Source organism: Carassius gibelio, chromosome B5 (genome assembly GCF_023724105.1).
Source record: "Carassius gibelio isolate Cgi1373 ecotype wild population from Czech Republic chromosome B5, carGib1.2-hapl.c, whole genome shotgun sequence".
Lineage (NCBI taxonomy): Eukaryota > Metazoa > Chordata > Actinopteri > Cypriniformes > Cyprinidae > Carassius > Carassius gibelio.
Genome location: NC_068400.1, coordinates 4,602,568 through 4,625,015, shown reverse-complemented (window position 1 = coordinate 4,625,015; position 22,448 = coordinate 4,602,568). Strand labels below are relative to the sequence as shown.

The 22,448-nt window shown below is 40.5% G+C and overlaps 1 protein-coding gene across 10 annotated transcripts in view; it reads left to right on the top strand.

Annotated features, from left to right (window-relative positions):
* Positions 1-22,448, top strand: part of LOC127958682 (rho guanine nucleotide exchange factor 15-like) — a 120,836-nt gene that overhangs the window by 5,994 nt on the left and 92,394 nt on the right. For 2 of the 10 annotated variants that reach the window (XM_052557647.1, XM_052557640.1), the window contains exons 9-10: positions 10,965-11,057; positions 17,205-17,359. The exons of 2 other annotated variants lie outside the window; for them this stretch is intronic. In XM_052557647.1, coding sequence (XP_052413607.1) covers positions 10,965-11,057; positions 17,205-17,359 — 248 coding nt within the window. Of the gene's footprint in view, positions 1-10,964; positions 11,058-17,204; positions 17,360-19,418; positions 19,653-19,759; positions 19,840-20,246; positions 20,352-20,430; positions 20,942-22,448 lie in introns of those variants that run through there. 6 more of the 10 variants (XM_052557646.1, XM_052557642.1, XM_052557645.1 and 3 more) reach the window with 5 other exon arrangements.

Below are 22,448 nucleotides of genomic sequence, written 5' to 3'. Positions count from 1 at the left end.
GCCTTCTCGTCCTCCGAGATTCTTCCTTGTCTTCTCGTCCTCCGAGTTCCCATTCTGTTCCCTTTCCGGTTCCCTCCTTTGTTTATTTGTTTGTTTGCTTTGGACTGCTGTTTTGGTTTTGACCTTGGCTTGTTTTTGGATTACGTTTTGGATTACCCCATTTAATAAATACCTGCAATTGGATCTCTCTCTCTCCCTGTGTCTCTCTGGTACACGATCATCACAGAAGGACTCCATCACTTGAGATCCAGCGGTATGTCTGTTCATATTTCCTCCCCAGTCACCAAATGGTTTCGAGGGTACCCACCTGGTCGTGTTTCGTGGGACCAGGGGAGGTCGCTGGGTATGTCGGAATGAGTGGTCGAGAGGAGGTTCGGCCTCACTCTCCACTCTGGCCCCCGTCGACCCTGGGTTCGGGAGGAACGGATGGGAGCCACCGTCTCACCATTGTGGACGGAGAGGGGAAAGGAGACGCAAGTCTGCCGAGCCAGTGCCGCTGCACAAGATGGCCGCCAGCTCAGTGCCACTGCACAAGATGGCTCCCAGCCCAGCCTGCTGCGCCAAATGGCCGCCGACCCAGCGCCATTGCACAGGATGGCCGCCAACCCAGCACCACGAGGCAAGATGGAGGCCAGCCCAACACCACAGCACAAGATGACCTCCAGTCCAGTGCCACGAGGCAAGATCGACGCCAGCCCAGCGCCACCGCGCAGAATGGCCACAGGTCCAGTGACACTGCACAAGATGGTCGTCAACCCGGCGCCACGAGGCAAGATGGACGCCAGCACAGCGCCACAGTATAAAGTGGTCATCAACCCAGCGCCACGATGCAAGATGGCCGCCAACTCAGCGCCAATGCCCAAGATGGCCGCTGATACATTTTTGGATTATTTCTCCATGCTGTCAAAAATCCCAGAGATTCCCAGGAGTGTTCACGTCACGTCTGCTGATCCAGAGACTGTTCACATCACATCTGCTGAGCCAGCACCACAGTACAAGATGGCCACCAACCCAGCGCCACTGCACAAGGTGGCCGCCAGCACGGAGCCACTGCAGAGGATGGCAGCTACAGTGGGCTTTGCTGAGTTGAGTCAGGTTCCGTTGACTGTCCAGAGTTGAGTCAGGTTCCGGTTGACCTTCCAGAGTCGAGTCATATTCCCGTTGACCCTCCAGAGTTGAGTCAGGTTCCCGTTTACCCTCCAGAGTTGAGTCAGGTTCCCGTTTACCCTCCAGAGTTGAGTCAGGTTCCGGTTGACCCTCCAGAGTCGAGTCATATTCCCGTTGACCCTCCAGAGTTGAGTCAGGTTTCCGTTGACCCTCCAGAGTTGAGTCAGGTTCCAGTTGACCCTTCAGAGTTGAGACAGGTTCCAGTTGACTATCCAGAGTCGAGTCAGATTCTTGTTGACCTTCCAGAGTCGAGTCAGGTGCCCGTTGACTTTCCAGAGTTGAGTCAGGTTATGGTTGACCCTCCAAAGTCGAGTCAGATGCTCGTGGACCCTCCAGAGTCGAGTCAGGTGATCATGGACCCTCCAGAGTCAGGGTTAGTCACCGTCGACCTTCCAGAGTCAGTGTTAGTCACCATTGACCTTCCAGAGTCAGGGCTAGTTCCTGTTGACCTTCCAGAGTCGAGTCAGGTGCCTGTTGATTTTCCAGAGTTAAGTCAGGTTCCTGTTGACTCTCCAAAGTTGAGTCAGGTGCTCGTGGACCCTCCAGAGTCAGGGTTAGTCACTGTTGACCTTCCAGAGTCAGGGCTAGTTACTGTTGACCTTCCAGAGTCGAGTCAGTTGCTCGTGGACCCTTCAGAGTCGAGTCAGGTGCTCGTGGACCCTCCAGAGTCAGGGTTAGTCACCGTTGACCCTCCAGAGTCAAGGCTAGTCACCATTGACCTTCCAGAGTCAGGACTAGTCACCATTGACCTTCCAGTGTCAAGGCTAGTCACTGTTGACCTTTCAGAGTCAAGTCAAGTCACTGGTGATCTTCAAGGACAGAGCCAAGTCACTGGTGATCTTCAAGGACAGAGTCAAGTCACCGGTGATCTTCAAGGACAGAGTCAAGTCACCTGTGATCTTCAAGGACAGAGTCAAGTCACCGGTGATCTTCAGGGACAGAGTCCAGTCACCGGTGATCTTCAAGGACTGAGTCAAGTCACCAGGGTTCTTCAAGGGAAAATTCAAGTCACCACTGATCTTCATGAACAAAGGCAAATCACCTCTGTCCCTCCCCCTGAACCTCCGCCGGTCCACCTCCCTTCTGGACTCCTTGTTTTGTGTTGCACTCATCTTGTCTCTTTTTTCCCATTGTACCTGGTTCTCTTGTCTTTTTTTCCCCATTTTACCTGGTCCTCTTGTCTCTGTTTTCCCCATTTTACCTGGCCCTTCGTCCCTCCCCCCGGTCTTCCGCTGCTCCACCTCCCTCCTGGTCTCTTTGTGTTTTTAGTTTTCCCTTGGGTTCGGGTGGAGCATCTGGCAGCTGTTCCGTGGAGGAGGGGGTAATGTCACGCTGTCTAGTCTCTGTTTCCTTGGGTGTCCAATAGTGGGATCACTTCCCCTTATGCACTTCACCGTAGGCACTAGAATACTCTTGTTAATTGCACCAGGTGCAGTCCCTTTATTGTCATTAGCCTCCCTATAAATACCAGTCTTTTCCTGTTGTTTGTATGGAGTCCTTACCCTTACCCTTCGTGCATCCAGCCTTCTCGTCCTCCGAGAGGCTTGTTTTTGGATTATGTTTGGATTACCCCATTTAATAAATACCTGCAATTGGATCTCTCTCTCTCCCTGTGTCTCTCTGGTACACGATCGTCACAGATTTGAGTGAGTGGTGCGACTCTTACCTGTCTCTATGATTGCCCGCTGGCAAAAGGAGAGGGGGACAGGAGTGTAGAGGCTGTGCATCATTGTTTGATGAAGAGGTGCCTTGAACGCAACATCGCGGAACACAGCCTTAGCGTACTCGAGGCACAGACACACGAGATGCAGCGATCGTGACCATCAGATGGAGCCAGGAAGTGACCATATCCAGAAATTCACGAGTGGAAAGACATCTTTAAAAAGACGCCCTGTCACTCGTGGAGCTCTTTTAGAATTTGCTCTATTAGAATTGCTATTTTTCTAAGTAAACACTTAAGTGTTGAAGCACCCAGGAGGAGTTGCAGTTTGACCACAGAATGGGAAGCTGCAGCATGCTGAGATCAAGCAACAGCACTGGCAACCCGAGATCAAGAAACAGCACTGGCAACCCCAGCTGACGCGCCGTAACACCAACACTGCGTCAAAGGCTGTCTTGAAGACACTCGCTTTAGGAAGCTGAAAGGCTCAGCTCTGAAGTGAAAAGCTGTATGTGCGACTGCTTGCACTCTCCTTATATAACTATGCTGCGGGGAAGGGTACACAATGCAAATCTTGCACGCCAACATTCATTGGCTTGTTTTGTTAAAACTATAAGACATTTCGTCTCTCTAGCGAGATCCCAATTCATCGGTCACTGACATAATGTTGAATGTGACTGACTGAAAGGGAACGCAGTTTGCGTAGGGCACTAACTCCCAGGGGGGCACCATCACAATTGCGCCATTCCCCAATTCGTGACCGCTCACACCTCATGTTTGTGGCTGAATGCTCATAATTGATGGACATCTATGCCTGGTTAAAAGACATCAGCAATCCGGTGCAGAGAAAAGAAAATGGAAGAAAGTACAAAAAAAAGGCATAAATCTTTAAACATAAAACTGGCTTGACCTTGGACGTTCGATATTGGCAAATTTAGGGAGAATGTTACAGTCATAAAAACAACTGTATTGTGTTCATTAAGGTGTCAACTACAATGCATACCTTTTTTATATTTGTTTAAATAAATTGTAAATCATTTAGGTAAAGATGAGGCCTGTGTATCACTTTCACGCACATTTCTGTGAAGAAGTTTTTTTTTTTTTTAGCTGCTGATGTTAAAAACAAGTTTTAATGTCGGAAATAATTCCACCACCAGAAAAACATATGCCATGGTTTTAACAAGAAAAACACCAAAAATTATTGTTCTTTTGTAGCCATGGTAACTGCAAATTAACCATAGTTTTGTTACTTCTAAATAATAATTTACAAAGTATTTATAATGATTGGTTAATAACACTTAAAAAAAAGAAACATAATGTAGGCTAATGCAAAATAAATAATTTATGTACATAAAATGTTATTACAACTCCTTGCAAAGGGAGCCAAAGGGTACAGGAGGATCAAATCCTTGTTTAGGCTATTTGCCTAATTGTTGGCCTCCTTTTTGTCATAAATGACTCAGCCTCTATAATTTCTTCAGCAAAAAAACATGTGGACATCACAACCCTTACAAAAATTAACCATGGTTTTATCAAAGTAAAACTTCTTAATATTCTTTTGCATGATTTCTGAATGCTTGAAACTATAAAATAAATGAGTCATAAAGTTATAGCCATTGGTAAATGTCGAGAGCTACAATTGTAATTTGTAAATAATACAATTTATTCTTTTATTTATGTACTTTTTTATTTTATGATAATTCAATTTTTATCCCTATAGGAAGGTTTTGCTGTTGTTATTGTTTTTTCCATCATATTTGAGGAAGGGGGGCACAACAATACAATCCTGCTTAGGTCACCCATTAGGCCAGCAGCAGCCCTTCTCAGCCTTATGTTCCCTGCATCTTATGTTCCTTCCACCCTAACTCTATAAAGAAGTGATGACTATCAATCCACAAAAGCAATAGGCGTATATACTGTACATTTTACACAGTATTAGAAAAATGTAACACTATGTTATATTTAATATAATATTAATATTATGTATAATATAAATATAATATAAATGACTTTATAACCACAAAAATATGATGACTTCATGATGAATGTCAACTCCATCATTAGCCCGTCACCACCATCAGACAGAAAATATTTTGGTGGTAACATCTGATGGTTTTGACAAATTTGGCATTTCTTTCACAAAACAAAGGAAGCTCATGTAGTAGCTATTTTGTTTTCTCTGCTGATGTTAGATGCTAACAGAACCTGTCTCAGGAGAATCAAATGATCTGAAAATTTCAAATTATTTCCTCAGAAACTGGAAGATGATGTTGACATTATGTTGTGACACAGAAAACAGTAACATTAGGATTTGACATATTCTAAAACTATAAAAACTATCATAGCCTGTCTGACATTGATGCAGAGGCAAATTGTGGCAAGGGGTTTTTGTTAGAGATACAGTTGCCCCTGGTATACCCTGATTATAGGGAAGTCGTGGCCTGACGGTTAGCGGACTCGCAATCGAAAGGTTGTGAGTTCGAGCCTCGGGCCAGCAGGAATTGTAGGTGGGGGGAGTGCATGTAAAGTGCTCTCTCCACCTTCAATACCACGACTTAGGTGCCCTTGAGCAAGGCATCGAACCCACAACTGCTCCCCGGGCGCCGCAGCATAAATGGTTGCCTACTGTTCCGGGTGTGTGTTCACAGTGTGTGTGTGTGTGTGTGTGTTCACTGCTCTGTGTGTGTGCACTTCGGATGGGTTAAATGCAGAGCACAAATTCTGAGTATGGGTCACCATACTTGGCTGAATTTAACTTTCACTTCACTTCATTTTATTTATTTTTTTTACATTTAAAGGGACACTAAGTAGGAATTACTCCCATCTAGTGGTGAAATTGTATTTTGCATTCAAACTAATTTTGCTCTCCAGCGCCTCGCTTTTTCAAATGCACGTTGCATCTACGGTAGGCGATATGTACCAAAAAGCTTTGACGGGATGTCTTCTAATAGCACTTCGTCGAGTTTTCCTTCAGGTGAACAGGTGTGTTATTTCAAACAAACAGCAACATGACCATAAACAAACGAATGTTACAGTATGAATTACTGACTGTGGAAAACATGAAATATTGTAATTAGTAGTTAAGTCTTCTTTATTCGTTATATTTTCTGAATAATGTGCATTGTTAGATATATAAAAAATATTGTAATATAGATTGTAACACTGACTTACCTGTCGAGAAGAAAACTGGCCACTTCAGCGTCTCTTTTGAAATCTTTATCCAGCATTAGCTCTTTCCACCTAGACAAAGCTTCCCCGACATTAACTCTTGTTTTCTGTAATCTACGGTCACGTTTCCTTTTACGTTCTATTTTTGACTGTTTTGGCGACGATGTTTTCTTCTCCTGTGGCGCGGCATATGTATGGTCCATAATAAGAATGCAATCCAGACTTTTAAACTTGCCGGTGCAGTTTCAAGCGCCTCTCACTGCTCTGCACCTGCGTTTCTGGCTCTGACCGAAAACGCGTTGTGGAAACGCGTTGGCTTAGTACTTTTGTCCCTCTCTGCTATTATGGTTTTGCAAGACGGCGGAACTACATGGAAGCCTCCGTCGACCTACCCGTCCCATGTATATAAAGATAATAAATTCTTCATTTACGAGGATTAGTTTAAACATTGGCATAGGTATTTGTACACCATTGAGGGCATATTTATGAATAAAAATATTGATTTTAGATAATAAAATACCTAAAAAGTTACTTATTGTCCCTTTAAATGAATGTCTGACACAGTTTTCACAAAAATCTTTGACACAACCATGGAAACACGTCATTAAAAAATATTTGTGTTTTGATGAAACAAGCTCTTTTTTACCATTAAAAAAAAATGTATCCATTGTATAGCAATGATTAGAACCCTTCTCCGTGGACACACTGTTTTAGATGTTGTGAGAAGACAAAGTTTTGATATAATAATAATACAATTCAATTAAACACGATAATTGTGTCATACATTCTATTGTTAATCCTTCATAACGTTTACAATTGAAAATATTTTAATTTAATTTACAATTGCTGGACATTTTTTAAGAATCAGTGAAATCAGTGATCCTTTTAAAACATTTTTAAACATCCTTCAATGTTTTGACAACCTAAACTATCAGTGTCTTATCATAAAAGGTAAAATTGTTTGATATTTACTGCATGGATCTATCTATTAGTTGTGCCACACTATACAGTATACAACAGTGAAAGAATAAAGGAATAAAAAAAAAGATTGTCAGATTGCCCCCAACCCAGCAAATTGTATTCCTTAAATGTGTCTTCATTATATATATATATATATATATATATATATATATATATATATATATATATATATATATATATATTAGGGGTGTAACGATACGCGTATTCGTATTGAACCGTTCGGTACGAGGCTTTCGGTTCGGTACGCGTTATGTATGTATAACTGTTCGTTGGACTAATTAATTATATTTGAAAAAAAAAAAGAGAAATATAATGATATGCGTTCAACAAGGTAGCCCAATAACCCAAACGACGTAACAGGCAACACCCCTGACACTCCCGAAGAAGAAAAAAACACCAACTTATATGTTTATGTTAGGCTACTCAGTCAGGCGCTCGCTCACTCAGTACGTGCTGAAGGCTCGTTGCAAAATGGCCAATGCGTTTAACAGACCAGTAATAGAAGATCCTCCAATAACCAACAGGTCTGGTGTTTGGGTGCACTTTGGATTCCCTTTAAGCTATAATGGTGATGGCAAGAGAGTGGTGGATAAAAAAACAACGGTATGTCGCATCTACATGACAATAGGGTACACCAGCGGGAATAAAAAAAAAAAAGAAAAAAAACAAACACAGGAATACTTGAAACATGTCTACTCATTTACACCGACATCACCTTATAAAAAGGAGAAACATACATGCAACAAACTATCCCCGCAGCATTTAGACCGACATTTCCAACTGATTCAAACAGGGCAAAAGACATCACCATTTACGTTACATTTACATTATAGCCGTGGATATGAGACCTTACTATTTACCATTCATTCTGTCATCACCATTATAGCTTACAGGGAATCCAAAGTGCACTCAAATACCAGACCTGTTGGTTATTGGAGGATCTTCTATTTCTGGTCTGTTAAATGCATTAGACATTTTGCAACGAGCCTTCATCGGGTGCTGAGTGAGCGAGCGCCTTAGGGGCCGTTCACATATCGTGCCTAAAAACGCGTGGAAAACGCTAGGCGCATCTTTCTCCTCCTTTCCAAAGCACTCGGGCAAAAGCGCTCATGAGGCGTCTGTCTTTGCTAAGCAACAATGACGTGCTCTCTCCATGACGTGCCCTCTCCATGAAGACCCGGAAATTTCAGCAAAGGATAAATGGATGCGGTGTGGACGCGGAAATGGATTTGCAGCTCTAAAAATCGCTTGCAGTAGCTCTGCTACTAAATTTTTTTCAAAATTGCAATCCATATACAACTATGATCAGCTGTTCCTTCATCTTGGCTGAGCTTTCAACGTTGTTACGGGAAAGGATGAAGCTGATTGGTTAGTTCTTGTAACATGACCCATGGTGCGCTTGCGGCATTCTGAAAAGTTGAGATGTTTTTACATTTTGCTGTATCTAAAATGTACCGAACCGAACTGAACCGTGACATCAGTGTATGGTATTGAACCGTTACACCCCTAATATATATATATATATATATATATATATATATATATGGGCTGTCAAATGATATTTTTTTTTTATCAAATTAATCAGAATTTTCAGTGGATTAATCAGGATTAATCACTATTTGCAATTACACCTGAATCCTAACCATATTTTTTCTGAAATGCATACCAAAAGATAAAAAACAGGATATATAATTTTCATGTATTTATTCATCAATATGTGGTTATTTTTTCTGAATTTCAAAAGTTTAACATTTACTTGGATGAAATTTACCTAAGCACTATATCAAACCATTTAACTACAGATAGTGTAAGAGTTTTAGGTGAACCAGTGGTTAAATATAGCCACATATCTATGAAATTATGCATAGAGAAACTCGAAAGAATGAACTCAGAAACACAAACATGCGCCACCATCACATAAGCAGCACTCTGGGCACTCTTGTTTTTGGGAGGTGTTCATTTGCTCTGCCACAATACTTTACGATCGATATTTTCACGTTCTGAAGGCTTCAAGTGCCAGTAAAACCAAGTAAAAATGCATATGCTTTTCCAAACAGCTGTAATTTTCGCTACGTTGCATGAGAATTTTTGACAGCCCTAATCTATATATATATATATATATATATATATATATATATATATATATACAGTATTGTTCAAAATAATAGCAGTACAATGTGACTAACCAGAATAATCAAGGTTTTTAGTATATTTTTTATTGCTACGTGGCAAACAAGTTACCAGTAGGTTCAGTAGATTGTCAGAAAACAAACAAGACCCAGCATTCATGATATGCACGCTCTTAAGGCTGTGCAATTGGGCAATTAGTTGAAAGGGGTGTGTTCAAAAAAATAGCAGTGTCTACCTTTGACTGTACAAACTCAAAACTATTTTGTACAAACATTTTTTTTTTCTGGGATTTAGCAATCCTGTGAATCACTAAACTAATATTTAGTTGTATGACCACAGTTTTTTAAAACTGCTTGACATCTGTGTGGCATGGAGTCAACCAACTTGTGGCACCTCTCAGCTGTTATTCCACTCCATGATTCTTTAACAACATTCCACAATTCATTCACATTTCTTGGTTTTGCTTCAGAAACAGCATTTTTGATATCACCCCACAAGTTCTCAATTGGATTAAGGTCTGGAGATTGGGCTGGCCACTCCATAACATTAATTTTGTTGGTTTGGAACCGAGACTTTGCCCGTTTACTAGTGTGTTTTGGGTCATTGTCTTGTTGAAACAACCGTTTCAAGGGCATGTCCTCTTCAGCATAGGGCAACATGACCTCTTCAAGTATTTTAACATATGCAAACTGATCCATGATCCCTGGTATGCGATAAATAGGCCCAACACCATAGTAGGAGAAACATGCCCATATCATGATGCTTGCACCTCCATGCTTCACTGTCTTCACTGTGTACTGTGGCTTGAATTCAGAGTTTGGGGGTCGTCTCACAAACTGCCTGTGGCCCTTGGACCCAAAAAGAACAATTTTACTCTCATCAGTCCACAAAATGTTCCTCCATTTCTCTTTAGGCCAGTTGATGTGTTCTTTGGCAAATTGTAACCTCTTCTGCACATGCCATTTTTTTAACAGAGGGACTTTGTGGGGGATTCTTGAAAATAGATTAGCTTCACACAGACGTCTTCTAACTGTCACAGTACTTACAGGTAACTCCAGACTGTCTTTGATCATCCTGGAGGTGATCATTGGCTGAGCCTTTGCCATTCAGGTCATTCTTCTATCCATTTTGATGGTTGTCTTCCGTTTTCTTCCACGTCTCTCTGGTTTTGCTCTCCATTTTAAGGCATTGGAGATCATTTTAGCTGAACAGCCTATCATTTTTTGCACCTCTTTATAGGTTTTCCCCTCTCTAATCAACTTTTTAATCAAAGTACGCTGTTCTTCTGAACAATGTCTTGAACGACCCATTTTCCTCAGCTTTCAAATGCATGTTCAACAAGTGTTGGCTTCATCCTTAAATAGGGGCCACCTGATTCACACCTGTTTCTTCACAAAATTGATGACCTCAGTGATTGAATGCCACACTGCTATTTTTTTGAACACACCCCTTTCAACTAATTCAACTAATTGCCCAATTGCACAGCCTTAAGAGCGTGCATATCATGAATGCTGGGTCTCATTTGTTTTCTGAGAATCTACTGAACATACTGGTAACTTGTTTGCCACGTAACAATAAAAAAATATACAAAAAACCTTGATTATTCTGGTTAGTCACATTGTACTGCTATTATTTTGAACAATACTGTATATAATGAAACATATGTGTCATGTTGTTAATTTCATAACAGCTTCAAATAATGCCTATTGACATACCTGTATTAATATAACTATAAAATGGGCACAAAATCTATACCACCTTTCTACTATGATTCATAAATGTTAAATATCTCCATTTGTGTTTATTCTGTCCTTCATATCCAGCTTTGATTTTCACTTGACATTATTCTTAATTTTAGCTAATCATGCAGGCAAACACACAGGTGGGGCAGATGAAACAGATGGAGGAGCTCATTCAGATCTCTAACAAGCTGGAGTTTGACAAGCTCAAGGTCTGTTAATGCATTACTGAACTAAATGAAAAATACTCATAAATTAGAGTTTTCACCAAAGGTATAGCCGAATGCCATAGATATATACAGGTGCCTCTCAGTCAAGTCAAGTCAAGTCACCTTTATTTATATAGCGCTTTAAACAAAATACATTGCGTCAAAGCAACTGAACAACATTAGGAAAACAGTGTGTCAATAATGCAAAATGATAGTTAAAGGCAGTTCATCATTGAATTCAGTGATGTCATCTCTGTTCAGTTTAAATAGTGTCTGTGCATTTATTTGCAATCAAGTCAACGATATCGCGGTAGATGAAGTAACTTCAACTAAGCAAGCCAGAGGTGACAGCGGCAAGGAACCGAAACTCCATCGGTGACAGAATGGAGAAAAAAACCTTGGGAGAAACCAGGCTCAGTTGGGGGACCAGTTCTCATCTGACCAGACGAAACCAGTAGTTCAATTCCAGGCTGCAGCAAAGTCAGATTGTGCAGAAGAATCATCCGTTTCCTGTGGTCTTGTCCTGGTGGTCCTCTGAGATAAGGTCTTTACAGGGGATCTGTATCTGGGGCTCTAGTTGTCCTGGTCTCGGCTGTCTTTCAGGGCAGTAGAGGTCCTTTCTAGGTGCTGATCCACCATCTGGTCTGGATACGTACTGGATCCGGGTTACTGCAGTTACCCTCTGATCTGGATAAAGACTGGATCTGGTGGCTACGATGACCTCGAAATAAGAGAGAAACAGACAAATATTAGCGTAGATGCCATTCTTCTAATGATGTAGCAAGTACATAGGGTGTTATGTGAAGTGTTCCCAGTTCAGGTTTACCTAATTAATGCAGCCCAAAAATATTTTAACGGATTTGGATATTAAAAGCATATTAGTATGGTATGTGTAAGCCAGGTTAAAGAGAAGGGTCTTTAATCTAGATTTAAATTGCAAGAGTGGTTCAGCCTCCCGAACAATGTTAGGTAGGTTATTCCAGAGTTTAGGCGCCAAACAGGAAAAGGATCTGCCGCCTGCAGTTGATTTTGATATTCTAGGTATTATCAAATTGCCTGAGTTTTGAGAATGTAGAGGACGTAGAGGATTATAATGTAAAAGGAGCTCATTCAAATACTGAGGTGCTAAACCATTCAGGGCTTTATAAGTAATAAGCAATATTTTAAAATCTATACAATGTTTGATAGGGAGCCAGTGCAGTGTTGACAGGACCGGGCTAATATGGTCAAACTCTTGCTGCTGCATTTTGGTCTAGCTGTAGTTTGTTTACTAAGCGTGCAGAACAACCACCCAATAAAGCATTACAATAATCTAACCTTGAGGTCATAAATGCATGGATTAACATTTCTGCATTTGACATTGAGAGCATAGGCCGTAATTTAGATATATTTTTGAGATGGAAAAATTCAGTTCAGAAACTTGGCTTTCTAAGGAAAGATTGCGATCAAATAGCACACCTAGGTTCCTAACTGATGACGAAGAATTGACAGAGCAACTATCAAGTCTCAGTAAATTAAAATGTTATGGAAAAGTTTATTTATTTCAGTAATTCAACCCAAATAGTGAAACTTGTGTATTAAATAAATTAAATGCACACAGACTGAAGTAGTTTAAGTGTTTGGTTCTTTTAATTATGATGATTTTGGCTCACATTTAACAAAAACCCACCAATTCACAATCTCAATAAAATTATAATATGGTGGCAAGTCAGTCATCTAATCAACTCAAAACACTTTCAAAGGTTTCCTGAGCCCTCAAAATGGTCTCTCAGTTTGGTTCACTAGGCAATACAATCATGGGGAAGACTGCTGATCTGACAGTTGTCCAGAAGACAATCATTGACACCCTTCACAAGGAGGGTAAGCCACAAACATTCATTGCCAAAGTTGCTGGCTGTTCACAGAGTGTTGTATCCAAGCATGTTAACAGAAAGTTAAGTGAAAGGAAAAAGTGTGGAAGAAAAAGATGCACAACCAACCGAGAGAACCGCAGCATTATGAGGACTGTCAACCAAAATCGATTCAAGAAGTTCAGTGAACTTCACAAGGAATGGACTCATCTACCACACACAGACGTGTCAAGGAATTTGGTGAACCACAGACAATATTAAAAGGCATCTTACCTGGGCTAAGGAGAAGAAGAAGAACTGACCTATTGCCCAGTGGTCCAAAGTCCTCTTTTCAGATGAAAGCAAGTTTTGTATTTCATTTGGAAACCAAGGTCCTAGAGTCTGGAGGAAGTGCCACAAACTGATCACCTCCATGCCACGCCAAACTGAGGCAGTAATTAAAGCAAAAGGAGCCTGTAAGTTCCAGGCACTCAGCCCAAGGAAGGTATTGTCATGACCGGGATACAGGAATACACAGAGAGATCCACGTGCAGGTATGTTGTTTATTAAGGGGTAATCCAAAGGGGTAAACAGTCCAGGCAGGGTCACAACCAGAGTATCCAATAAACATGAAAACAGACAAGAACACATGGCAAGAGCAAGAGCAAGACTATGGATTAACTTTAAACATAAGACAAGGACCCCGTGACACATACTCAGACAGACTGGGTAGAAATACACAGAAGGTACTGAGGGAACTGGAGACAGGTGGGGAATAGTCAATTAACCCAAACAAGGAGGAAGGTGACCAAATAAGGGAACAGACAGTTCATAAAGTTACAGACACCATGGGAAAGTAGGGCATCTAGTGCGAACCCAGGGAACACAACCCAGACACTATGACAGTACCCCCCCCTCTACGGAGCGGCTCCCAGACGCTCCACGACAAGACACCAAACAGAGACCAGGAGGGAGGCGGACAGGTGGAGGCTCAGGGGGAAGGACGGAGGGCCAGACTAACAGAGAGGAACAGGGACAGGAGAAACAAAAAGCAAAAAACAACATGAAGCCCCCCAGGGCGGAGCAGAAGACCACCACGTCCTTGTGGTCGAGGCCAGAGTCCTCCAGGGCAGAGTGGAAGACCACCACAACCGTGTGGTCAGGGCGGAAGCCCCCCTGGGCGGAGCAGAAGACCACCACACCCCTTTGGTCAAGGCGGAAACCTTCCAGGGCAGAGCAGAAGACCACCACAATCGTGTGGTCAAGGCGCAAGCCCTCCAGGGCGGAGCAGAAGACCACCACAACCGTGTGGTCAGGGCGAACGCTCCCCAGGGCGGAGCAAAAGACCACTACAACCGTGTGGTCCGACCAACGGGAGGACGACAATCTGGCAATCCCATGGTGTACATACTGGACTCCAGAAGATCGGTGCTGACCCGACACTGCTCATGAAGATTCTTGGTGACTTGCATTTGTACATGAAGATCATTGGTGACTTGTATTTGCTCATGAAGATCAATGGTGACTTACCTTTGTTCATGAAGATCAGTGGTGACTTGCCTTTGTTCATGAAGATCACCATTGACTTGACTCTGTCCTTGAAGATCACCAGTGACTTGACTCTGTCCTTGAAGATCACCAGTGACTTGACACAGTCCTTGAAGATCAATGGTGAATAGCCTTGACTCTGGAAAGTCCATGGTACCTAGCCCTGTCTCTGGAAAGTCCATGGTACCTAGCCCTGTCTCTGGAGGGTCAGCGGTGACTAGCCCTGGCTCTGGAGGGTCAGCGGTGACTAGCCCTGGCTCTGGAAGGTCAGCGGTGACTAGCCCTGACTCTGGAAGGTCAGCGGTGACTAGCCCTGACTCTGGAAGGTCAGCGGTGACTAGCCCTGACTCTGGAAGGTCCGCGGTGACTAGCCCTGACTCTGGAAGGTCCGCGGTGACTAGCCCTGACTCTGGAAGGTTATCAGTGACTAGCCCTGATTTTGGAAGGTCCACGAACACCTGACTCGACACTGGAGGGTCCACTGGAACCTGACTCGACACGGGAGGGTCCACTGGAACCTGACTCGACACTGGAGGGTCCACTGGAACCTGACTCGACACTGGAGGGTCCACTGGAACCTGACTCGACTCTGGAGGGTCCACTGGAACCTGACTCGAGACGGGTGGCAATCTTGTGCTGTGGTGCTGGGCTGGCGACCATCTTGTGCTGTGGCGCTGGACCGCTGGCCAATTTGGAGGAATTATATCCCATGCCCTCAGCCAAGGACCAGAACACCTGTGCCATGGCACCCACCTCATTGCCCTCTTGGCGGAGAGCTGTCAGCTTCAAATACTTAGCTCTCCACTTCACCATCCTGGCTGGGGAACGGGAAACATCAAACGACATACCGCTGGATCTTGCTGTGACGGAGTCCTTCTGTCACGACCGGGACACAGGAATACACAGAGAGATCCACGTGCAGGTATGTCGTTTATTAAGGGGTAATCCAAAGGGGTAAACAGTCCAGGCAGGGTCAAAACCAGAGTATCCAATAAACACGAAAACAGACAAGAACACACAGCAAGCGCAAGACTACGGATTAACTTTAAACATTAGACAAGGACTCCATGACACATACTCAGACAGACCGGGGTATAAATACACAGAAGGTAATGAGGGAACTGGAGACAGGTGGGGAATGATCAATTAACCCAAACAAGGAGGAAGGCGACCAAATAAGGGAACAGACAGTTCATAAAGTGACAAACACCGTGGGAAAGGATGACATCTAGTGGGAACCCAGGGAACACAACCCAGACACTGTGACAGGTATCCAGTGCTGGATGAAGCTTTCCTACGTGTTTGGTCTTTCAGCAAATAGAGTTATTCAATTTAGGTTAAACTCAAATCTGACTCCATTTTATTATTTAATCTGACTCCATTTTAGTATGACCTTGAATTTAGGTTGAAATGTAAATTGGTTTTATGCCTCTTTAATTAGTATTCTTCTGACATTTGATTATTATAGTTAACTCTTTACTTTTATATTAACTCGTTCATTCAGATGCTCATGTTGCCAACAAGGATACAACGTAATCTACTAGTCAATAATTAGAGTAAAACTGAATAAAATCAAATGTAAAAATTTATTAGCTGATCCTTTTGCTGCAAACCTTTAAATACCTCAGACCAAAAACAAACATTCCCGGAGATGAAGACAGAAACTAACAATTGGAATTTGATTAGGTCATGTTTGTTTGTAGTTAGTGTTCTAGTGTTTAGAGTTTGTTTATCGTGTCAACCCAGTCCTGTTAAGTTTTTTAGTCTTTGCCCTAGTCGTTGTTTTCCCACTCATGGGTTTTGTTTTCCCCTTTTGTCTTTAATAAACCCTCTGTGTAGTGATTCCTGTCTGCGTATGAGTTCCTCCCTTACCCTCCACATAACATTATCTTTTAATCTACTTTTCTAGGGTTGAGTCCATTGTACCAGTCGCCCTGAGACAATTCAAATGACACCAAATATGACTGTAAATATCACTTGTATTAATGCAGAATATTATACTATTGGCAATTCTGAGTGAAACTAAGTGGAGTGTGATAGTGAGGTGTGAACTACTAGGCATGGTGCGTCTTTGATGGCACTGTTACTCATGATGGAGGGTGTTCAAGAGAGTGTTCAAATGTTAATTATCAGTCCTTTGTTTTCTTCGGGAGAAGTCATCCCTCAGTCCAGATGGTCCGGCTCCAGTCTTACAAGCCCCTACCAAGTATTGAGTACATGTACAGGTATAACATACTTTCCAGAAGGCCATCAGTTCACTAAAAAAAATTATTTTACTGGTCTTATGAAGAATTCTAATTTGTTGAGATAGTGAATTGGTGGGTTTTTGTTAAATGTAAGCCAATATCATCACAATTAAAAGAACCAAATACTTAAACTACTTCAGTCTAGGCACTGAATTTATTTAATACACAAGTTTCACAATTTGAGTTGAATTACTGAAATAAATGAACTGTTCCACGACATTCTATTTCATTGAGATGCACCTGTGGTAATACTCTGACCTTAAAATGTTTAACGTGACAATTTAAGTATCACTATAGGATCCATATAATAACTCAGATTGTGCTGCTTAAAAGAACCATCAAAAATCATTGTTCTATTTGCATCAACACATTTAGTTGTAATGTTCACTTTTGGGTTAACTATTTAATCATACATCACCTGTAACTGGTTTTCATATCGTGCGTGGCTGATCAGTTTATATTATTTCAATATGCAAACAAAAAATTTAATTCTGTTTTTGGCTATTTGTGTTTCTTGATTTCTACAGGCAATCCCAATTGTTTCTAAAACACGCTGTCTAGATAAACAGGGAGAACTCCAAGAGCTATGTAAAAGAGGGTCTCTCTTCAGCATCCGCAACAAATGTACCCCTGTGTATATGTTCCTCTTCAATGACCTTCTCATTCTCACCATGAAGAAAAGGTTAGAGGAATGTGATTATTGAGATAAATCTTCAAAATGAGAGAAAAAAAATCTTAGTAGACATGACATATTTTTGTAGGCAAACCTGGAACTTAATATCAAGCTGGGACCCATCAACAAAATATCAATAGGATATATTTTTCCCATTGAATTTTTAAAATCTCTGTGACCAGTAAACGTTATAATTCTTATACCTTATTTTCATCATGATAATCTTTTAAAAAAAGTTTTTTTTTAATTTTAAATCCTAAATGCCATCACCAGACATAAAAAGATAAAAAAATAGCAACAACAAATACTGTGGCGTTCTAGTGAGTTGAGTGAATCTTCTGATTCATGTGGGTCCGTGTATCTTTTGGTCATTCGATTTTCTATTTAAAAATAAATAAAGATAAATGAGAAACGATTTGATTTTCGTTTTTTCGTTTTTTTTTAAGAAACGGAAAACGAAAATTTAGCTCGATTTTTCGTATTTTTGTTTGAGGGTAAAAAATCAGATTATGGTTTAATATTTGTTTGAATGTGTGGGCGGCGCTGAAACGCCCCTTTCATCCCTTCTGTACTGCACCGACAAGCGGCACCCGTGTGCAGTTCATTTTCACCAGGAGAGAAGCAGCATACAGCAGAGTTTATTAATCCTGCCAATTCTTTGCTAGTGGTGCTTGCAAGATAAAATAATAATAATAATAATAATAATAATAATAATAATAATAATAATAATAATAATAATTAATTAAATTAATAATAAAATAAAAAAAAAAATATTATGTTTTTCCGGCTGCTATAGTTATTGACAAAGCAGACTTGACAACTTTATTCATAAAACACCATTTGCATTTTACTTTAGCCTGTGATCTACAACAACATGGAATAAAATATAGGCCTACTACAAATTTTTTGCCTACTTATTTTATTCTAGGCCATTCATAAAAAAAAATTAAATGGGAAAAATCCAACCCCACATTTATAATAAAATTTATATTAATATAAGTTAAGTTTTCCCCATAATTAGTCTACTTTAAATGTTTTAATTATATGCTATAGGCTACTTAGAATTATGAACTGAATTCACGAATTCTGTAGATGACTGTATGAATATAGTGACGGTGTGACATCGTTACAGATAATGAGTTCAGACGGGAAACACTGCACCTTTGGTTTCATTTGAATTACATAGGCCTAAATATAAAATTATTATTATTATTATTCTATTTAAATGGCTTATTTTAAAAGTAGACGTGTCCAGTAAGACATGGTTCGTCTGATGCATGAGCCTGGTTCATTTCTGACGTTTCAGAAAGAAGTTAATGTAGACCGAGATGACAGAAAGCAAATCCTGTTGAGTTTTGATGTTATTTAGGGTGTCTTACGACCCAAACTGATGGAGCTGAAGCTCTTTCCTCTTGTTATCGGGATGGAAGCTGTGGATCGGGATCCGCCGATCGGAGAAGTGCAGCAGACTACACTCTACAAGATAAAGTTTCAGTTGCTGTTGTTTGTATAGCAAATGAAAACATGTTAGGCTGTGAGGTTTTTCTTAAATAGGCATAGAATAAAATTAGTAGGCAAAAAATCTGCACATATTTGTCATTGTAGATCTTACAGTAAAATTCTAATGTCATTGAATAAATTAATTTCTGTTTGGTCAAAAAAAAAAAAAAAAAAAAAAAAAAAAAAAATATATATATATATATATATATATATATATATATATATATATATATATATATATATATATATATATATATATATATATAAAAAGCTTGCAAGCACCACTAGCAAAGAATTGGCAGGATTAATAAACTCTGCTGTATGCCGCTTCTCTCCTGATGAAAATGAACTGCACACGGTTGCCGCTTGTCGGTGCAGTACAGAAGGGATGAAAGGGGCGTTTCAGCGCCGCCCACACATTCAAAAAAAAATTAAAGCATAATCTGATTTTTTACCCACAAACAAAAATACGAAAAATCCAGCTAAATTTTTGTTTTCCGTTTCATAAACAAAACGAAAAAACGAAAATCAAACTGTTTCTTATTTATCTTTATTTATTTTTAAATAGAAAATTGAATGACCAAAAGATACACGGACCCATGTGTTGTCCTTTCATGCCTCCCTCTCCTCTCAGTGGCTCTCCAGACCGCTTTGTGGTGATTGATCATGCGCATCGGTCTCTGGTTCAAGTACAGGCCACAGAAAACAATCTTTGGCCACACTTGGATCACTGTTTCTGTTTGACCCTACTGGAAAACCATCGGGGGAACACATGTGAACACTTGCTCAAGGCTAATACAGAGTAAGATGCATGTAGCTCAGTTTTATTCATACTAGTCTATAACTAGCAATAACTGACATTTTACATTTTTATCATTCAAACCTCTCTCACTCTCACCCTCTCCCCAGGTCAGACATGCATAGGTGGATGGCTGCTTTCCCGTCGATTAAAGCAGCCCTCGGGGAGGACAAGATTTATGAGGACTGGGGTGAGCTTTCAATTCAATACCTCACAGACACTGTGGGAAACATCACACAATGCAGTAGCACTGTCTTTTAATGGAATACTCTCCCAAAAATAAAATAAGATCAAGTTTACTATCTCAAAGGAAATTTGTATTGGACACACACAACACAATATCTGCTGTTTTATAAAAATAACATACTAAAATAAAATCATTGGTCCTGTACTTCCCTTCATGCTATTGTGTATATATGCCCAAATATTTAAATTTTTCCATGTCACACAAAAGGACTTCTTTAGCGAACAGTTGATTTCCATACAATGAAAGTGAATGTTGACCAGTTGCTGTCAAACTCTGAAAATGGGTCTGTGATATCACTTAGAGGAAGCTTCTGAAATGATATTGTGTGTGTGTGTGTGTGTGTCAATCAGACTGTCCCCAAGTGCAGTGTGTCAGTCAGTATGTAGCAAAACAGGCAGACGAGCTAAGCTTGGAGCCATCTGATGTCATCAATGTGCTGCGCAAAACCAGTGAAGGTACAGTTAAAATCAAATCTTTTTTTTTTTTTTTTTTTTATTCTCGAAAATAAAATTGATTTCCATTTCACTTGTCAAGGTTGGTATGAAGGCATGCGTCTCTCTGATGGAAAGAAAGGCTGGTTTCCAGCAAAGAATACATCAGAAGTAACCACTGATCACCAGAGACGACGGAATGTGAGGGAGAAGTACCAAATCGTACAAGCAACCAGTCAAAACACTTAAAGTTGACTCCAATATACTTTCTGCCCATCCCATTCGCCCTCACTTCTCAATAGCTTCCTGTCACTCACAAACACAAAGACACTATGAAGTTGTCTGGCACAAACACTCATTTCCTATTGAAGCAGGAAGCTGGGACTAATTAGTATCATTATTTTTGAATATAAAGAACATCAAGAAGTTCAAAAGGTTAAAAATGTTCAAAAGGAAGCTTGGATTGTGAAAAATAAATTTTATTAGATGTGGTGTTGTCATAACTTTACTGACACCTATCGCATCGAATAGAGCAGAACACAATTTGTTTTTGATGATAAATGCCTATGTAGAACACCTTCTTCACAGGTGACACAATAAAATGTTTACTAATATGTGTATTATTATTATTTTTTTTTTAAAGGGGTAGATTTGCATTAGTAAATACTGATTGCACATTCAATTCTTTCTCAAAAGTATAAACAATTACCTTTAGGAGTGTCATCCTCCAACTGGCAATCTGTGCATTTTATGATCTGTAAGAGTATATTGAATGTAGAAATGAATGCATTAATTAAGCATGGCTGTATGTAAAGTTATATTAATCTCAATAGCCTGTTATCTTTTTTTTGCATTGTGATAACACAATAGAATATCCCACAACACAATACGAAAGTAGTATGAGATTTATATATCGAAACTAACCAAATAATAGTATATAGCAAAATAATGAACACAAGGATAAACACAAATTGACTACACTCTAAAAACTGCTGGGTTGAAAACAACCCAATTTGGGTTATTTTAGCAACCCAGCGCTAGGTCAAAAAGGGACGAACCCAACGCTGGGTTATTTTAACCCAACCAGTTGGGTTATCATACCTGCTGGGTTGCTTTTTATGGTTTAAAGTGACTACACTGCAGGGTTTTAAAAAACCAGAGCGGGTGTTTTTTATCACTGTATTTCAGAAGGAAAACTACTGTATTTAGAAAATGTTCAAATTCAGCTCGCATGTTATGCTTGATAAGGCAGCGTTTGTGAGCTCATTGCCGTTTTGCAGCCATAATTGGAGAAACCTCTACCTCTCCCGCTCTTGGCGCCTTCTGCTGGCAGAAAATTAACTTGCGGAGTATGGGATTAACATCCTGCCATGTTTCAAAACTGAAAATAAAGTTCTGAAAGGTTGAAACTAAGTGTTTGAAAACTTGTTTTCGTTCGAAAAAACTTAATAGCATGCTTGTGATCATCTCTATAGTCACTAACTAACTGAGGCTGTGTTCGAAACTTTAAAGTAAAGTTATGGTCAGGCCCGTCGCGACAAGGCAGGCAAACCAAGCAATTGCTTGGGGCCCTGAGCTGGCCTGGGGCCCCAAGACAACGAGTGGTTAAGAATAAAATGCAACGACACTGTGTGAGTGCCCCTTTGATCGTCAATGCAGTAACGTGTAATGACACTGTTATTGCGATCCCTGTCAAGGGGGCCCCTCTCAGTAGTTGCTGACAGCAGCCAGCCAACCACGTGATCTCTGCTACCGGCAAAATACAAAACCTCCTCAGCAGTAATGAAGTGGAATTATGCTTCAGGAAGCCAGAAGAGAAAGAAGAGAAAGGAAGAGGAGGATAAGAAAAAACAAGATAGTGGTAAGTGATAAATTACACTGGATAAAATAGCTCTACTTGTCACTCTTGTACAAATGGTGTAATTTTGCAGCAGGTAGGCTAGCAAAAATATGTTTATGTTAGCTACCTGCCTGATGGCAAATGCTGCTTGTAACGAACAGTTAGTGCAACTTTTTTTTTAGAACGGAAGGAATATGGTTTTAATGTAATATGTTTTTTAACGGGATAAGGAAGACGCAGATCAGAAATCTCATACTGCAAGGAGTCAGCAGTGTTTTGAT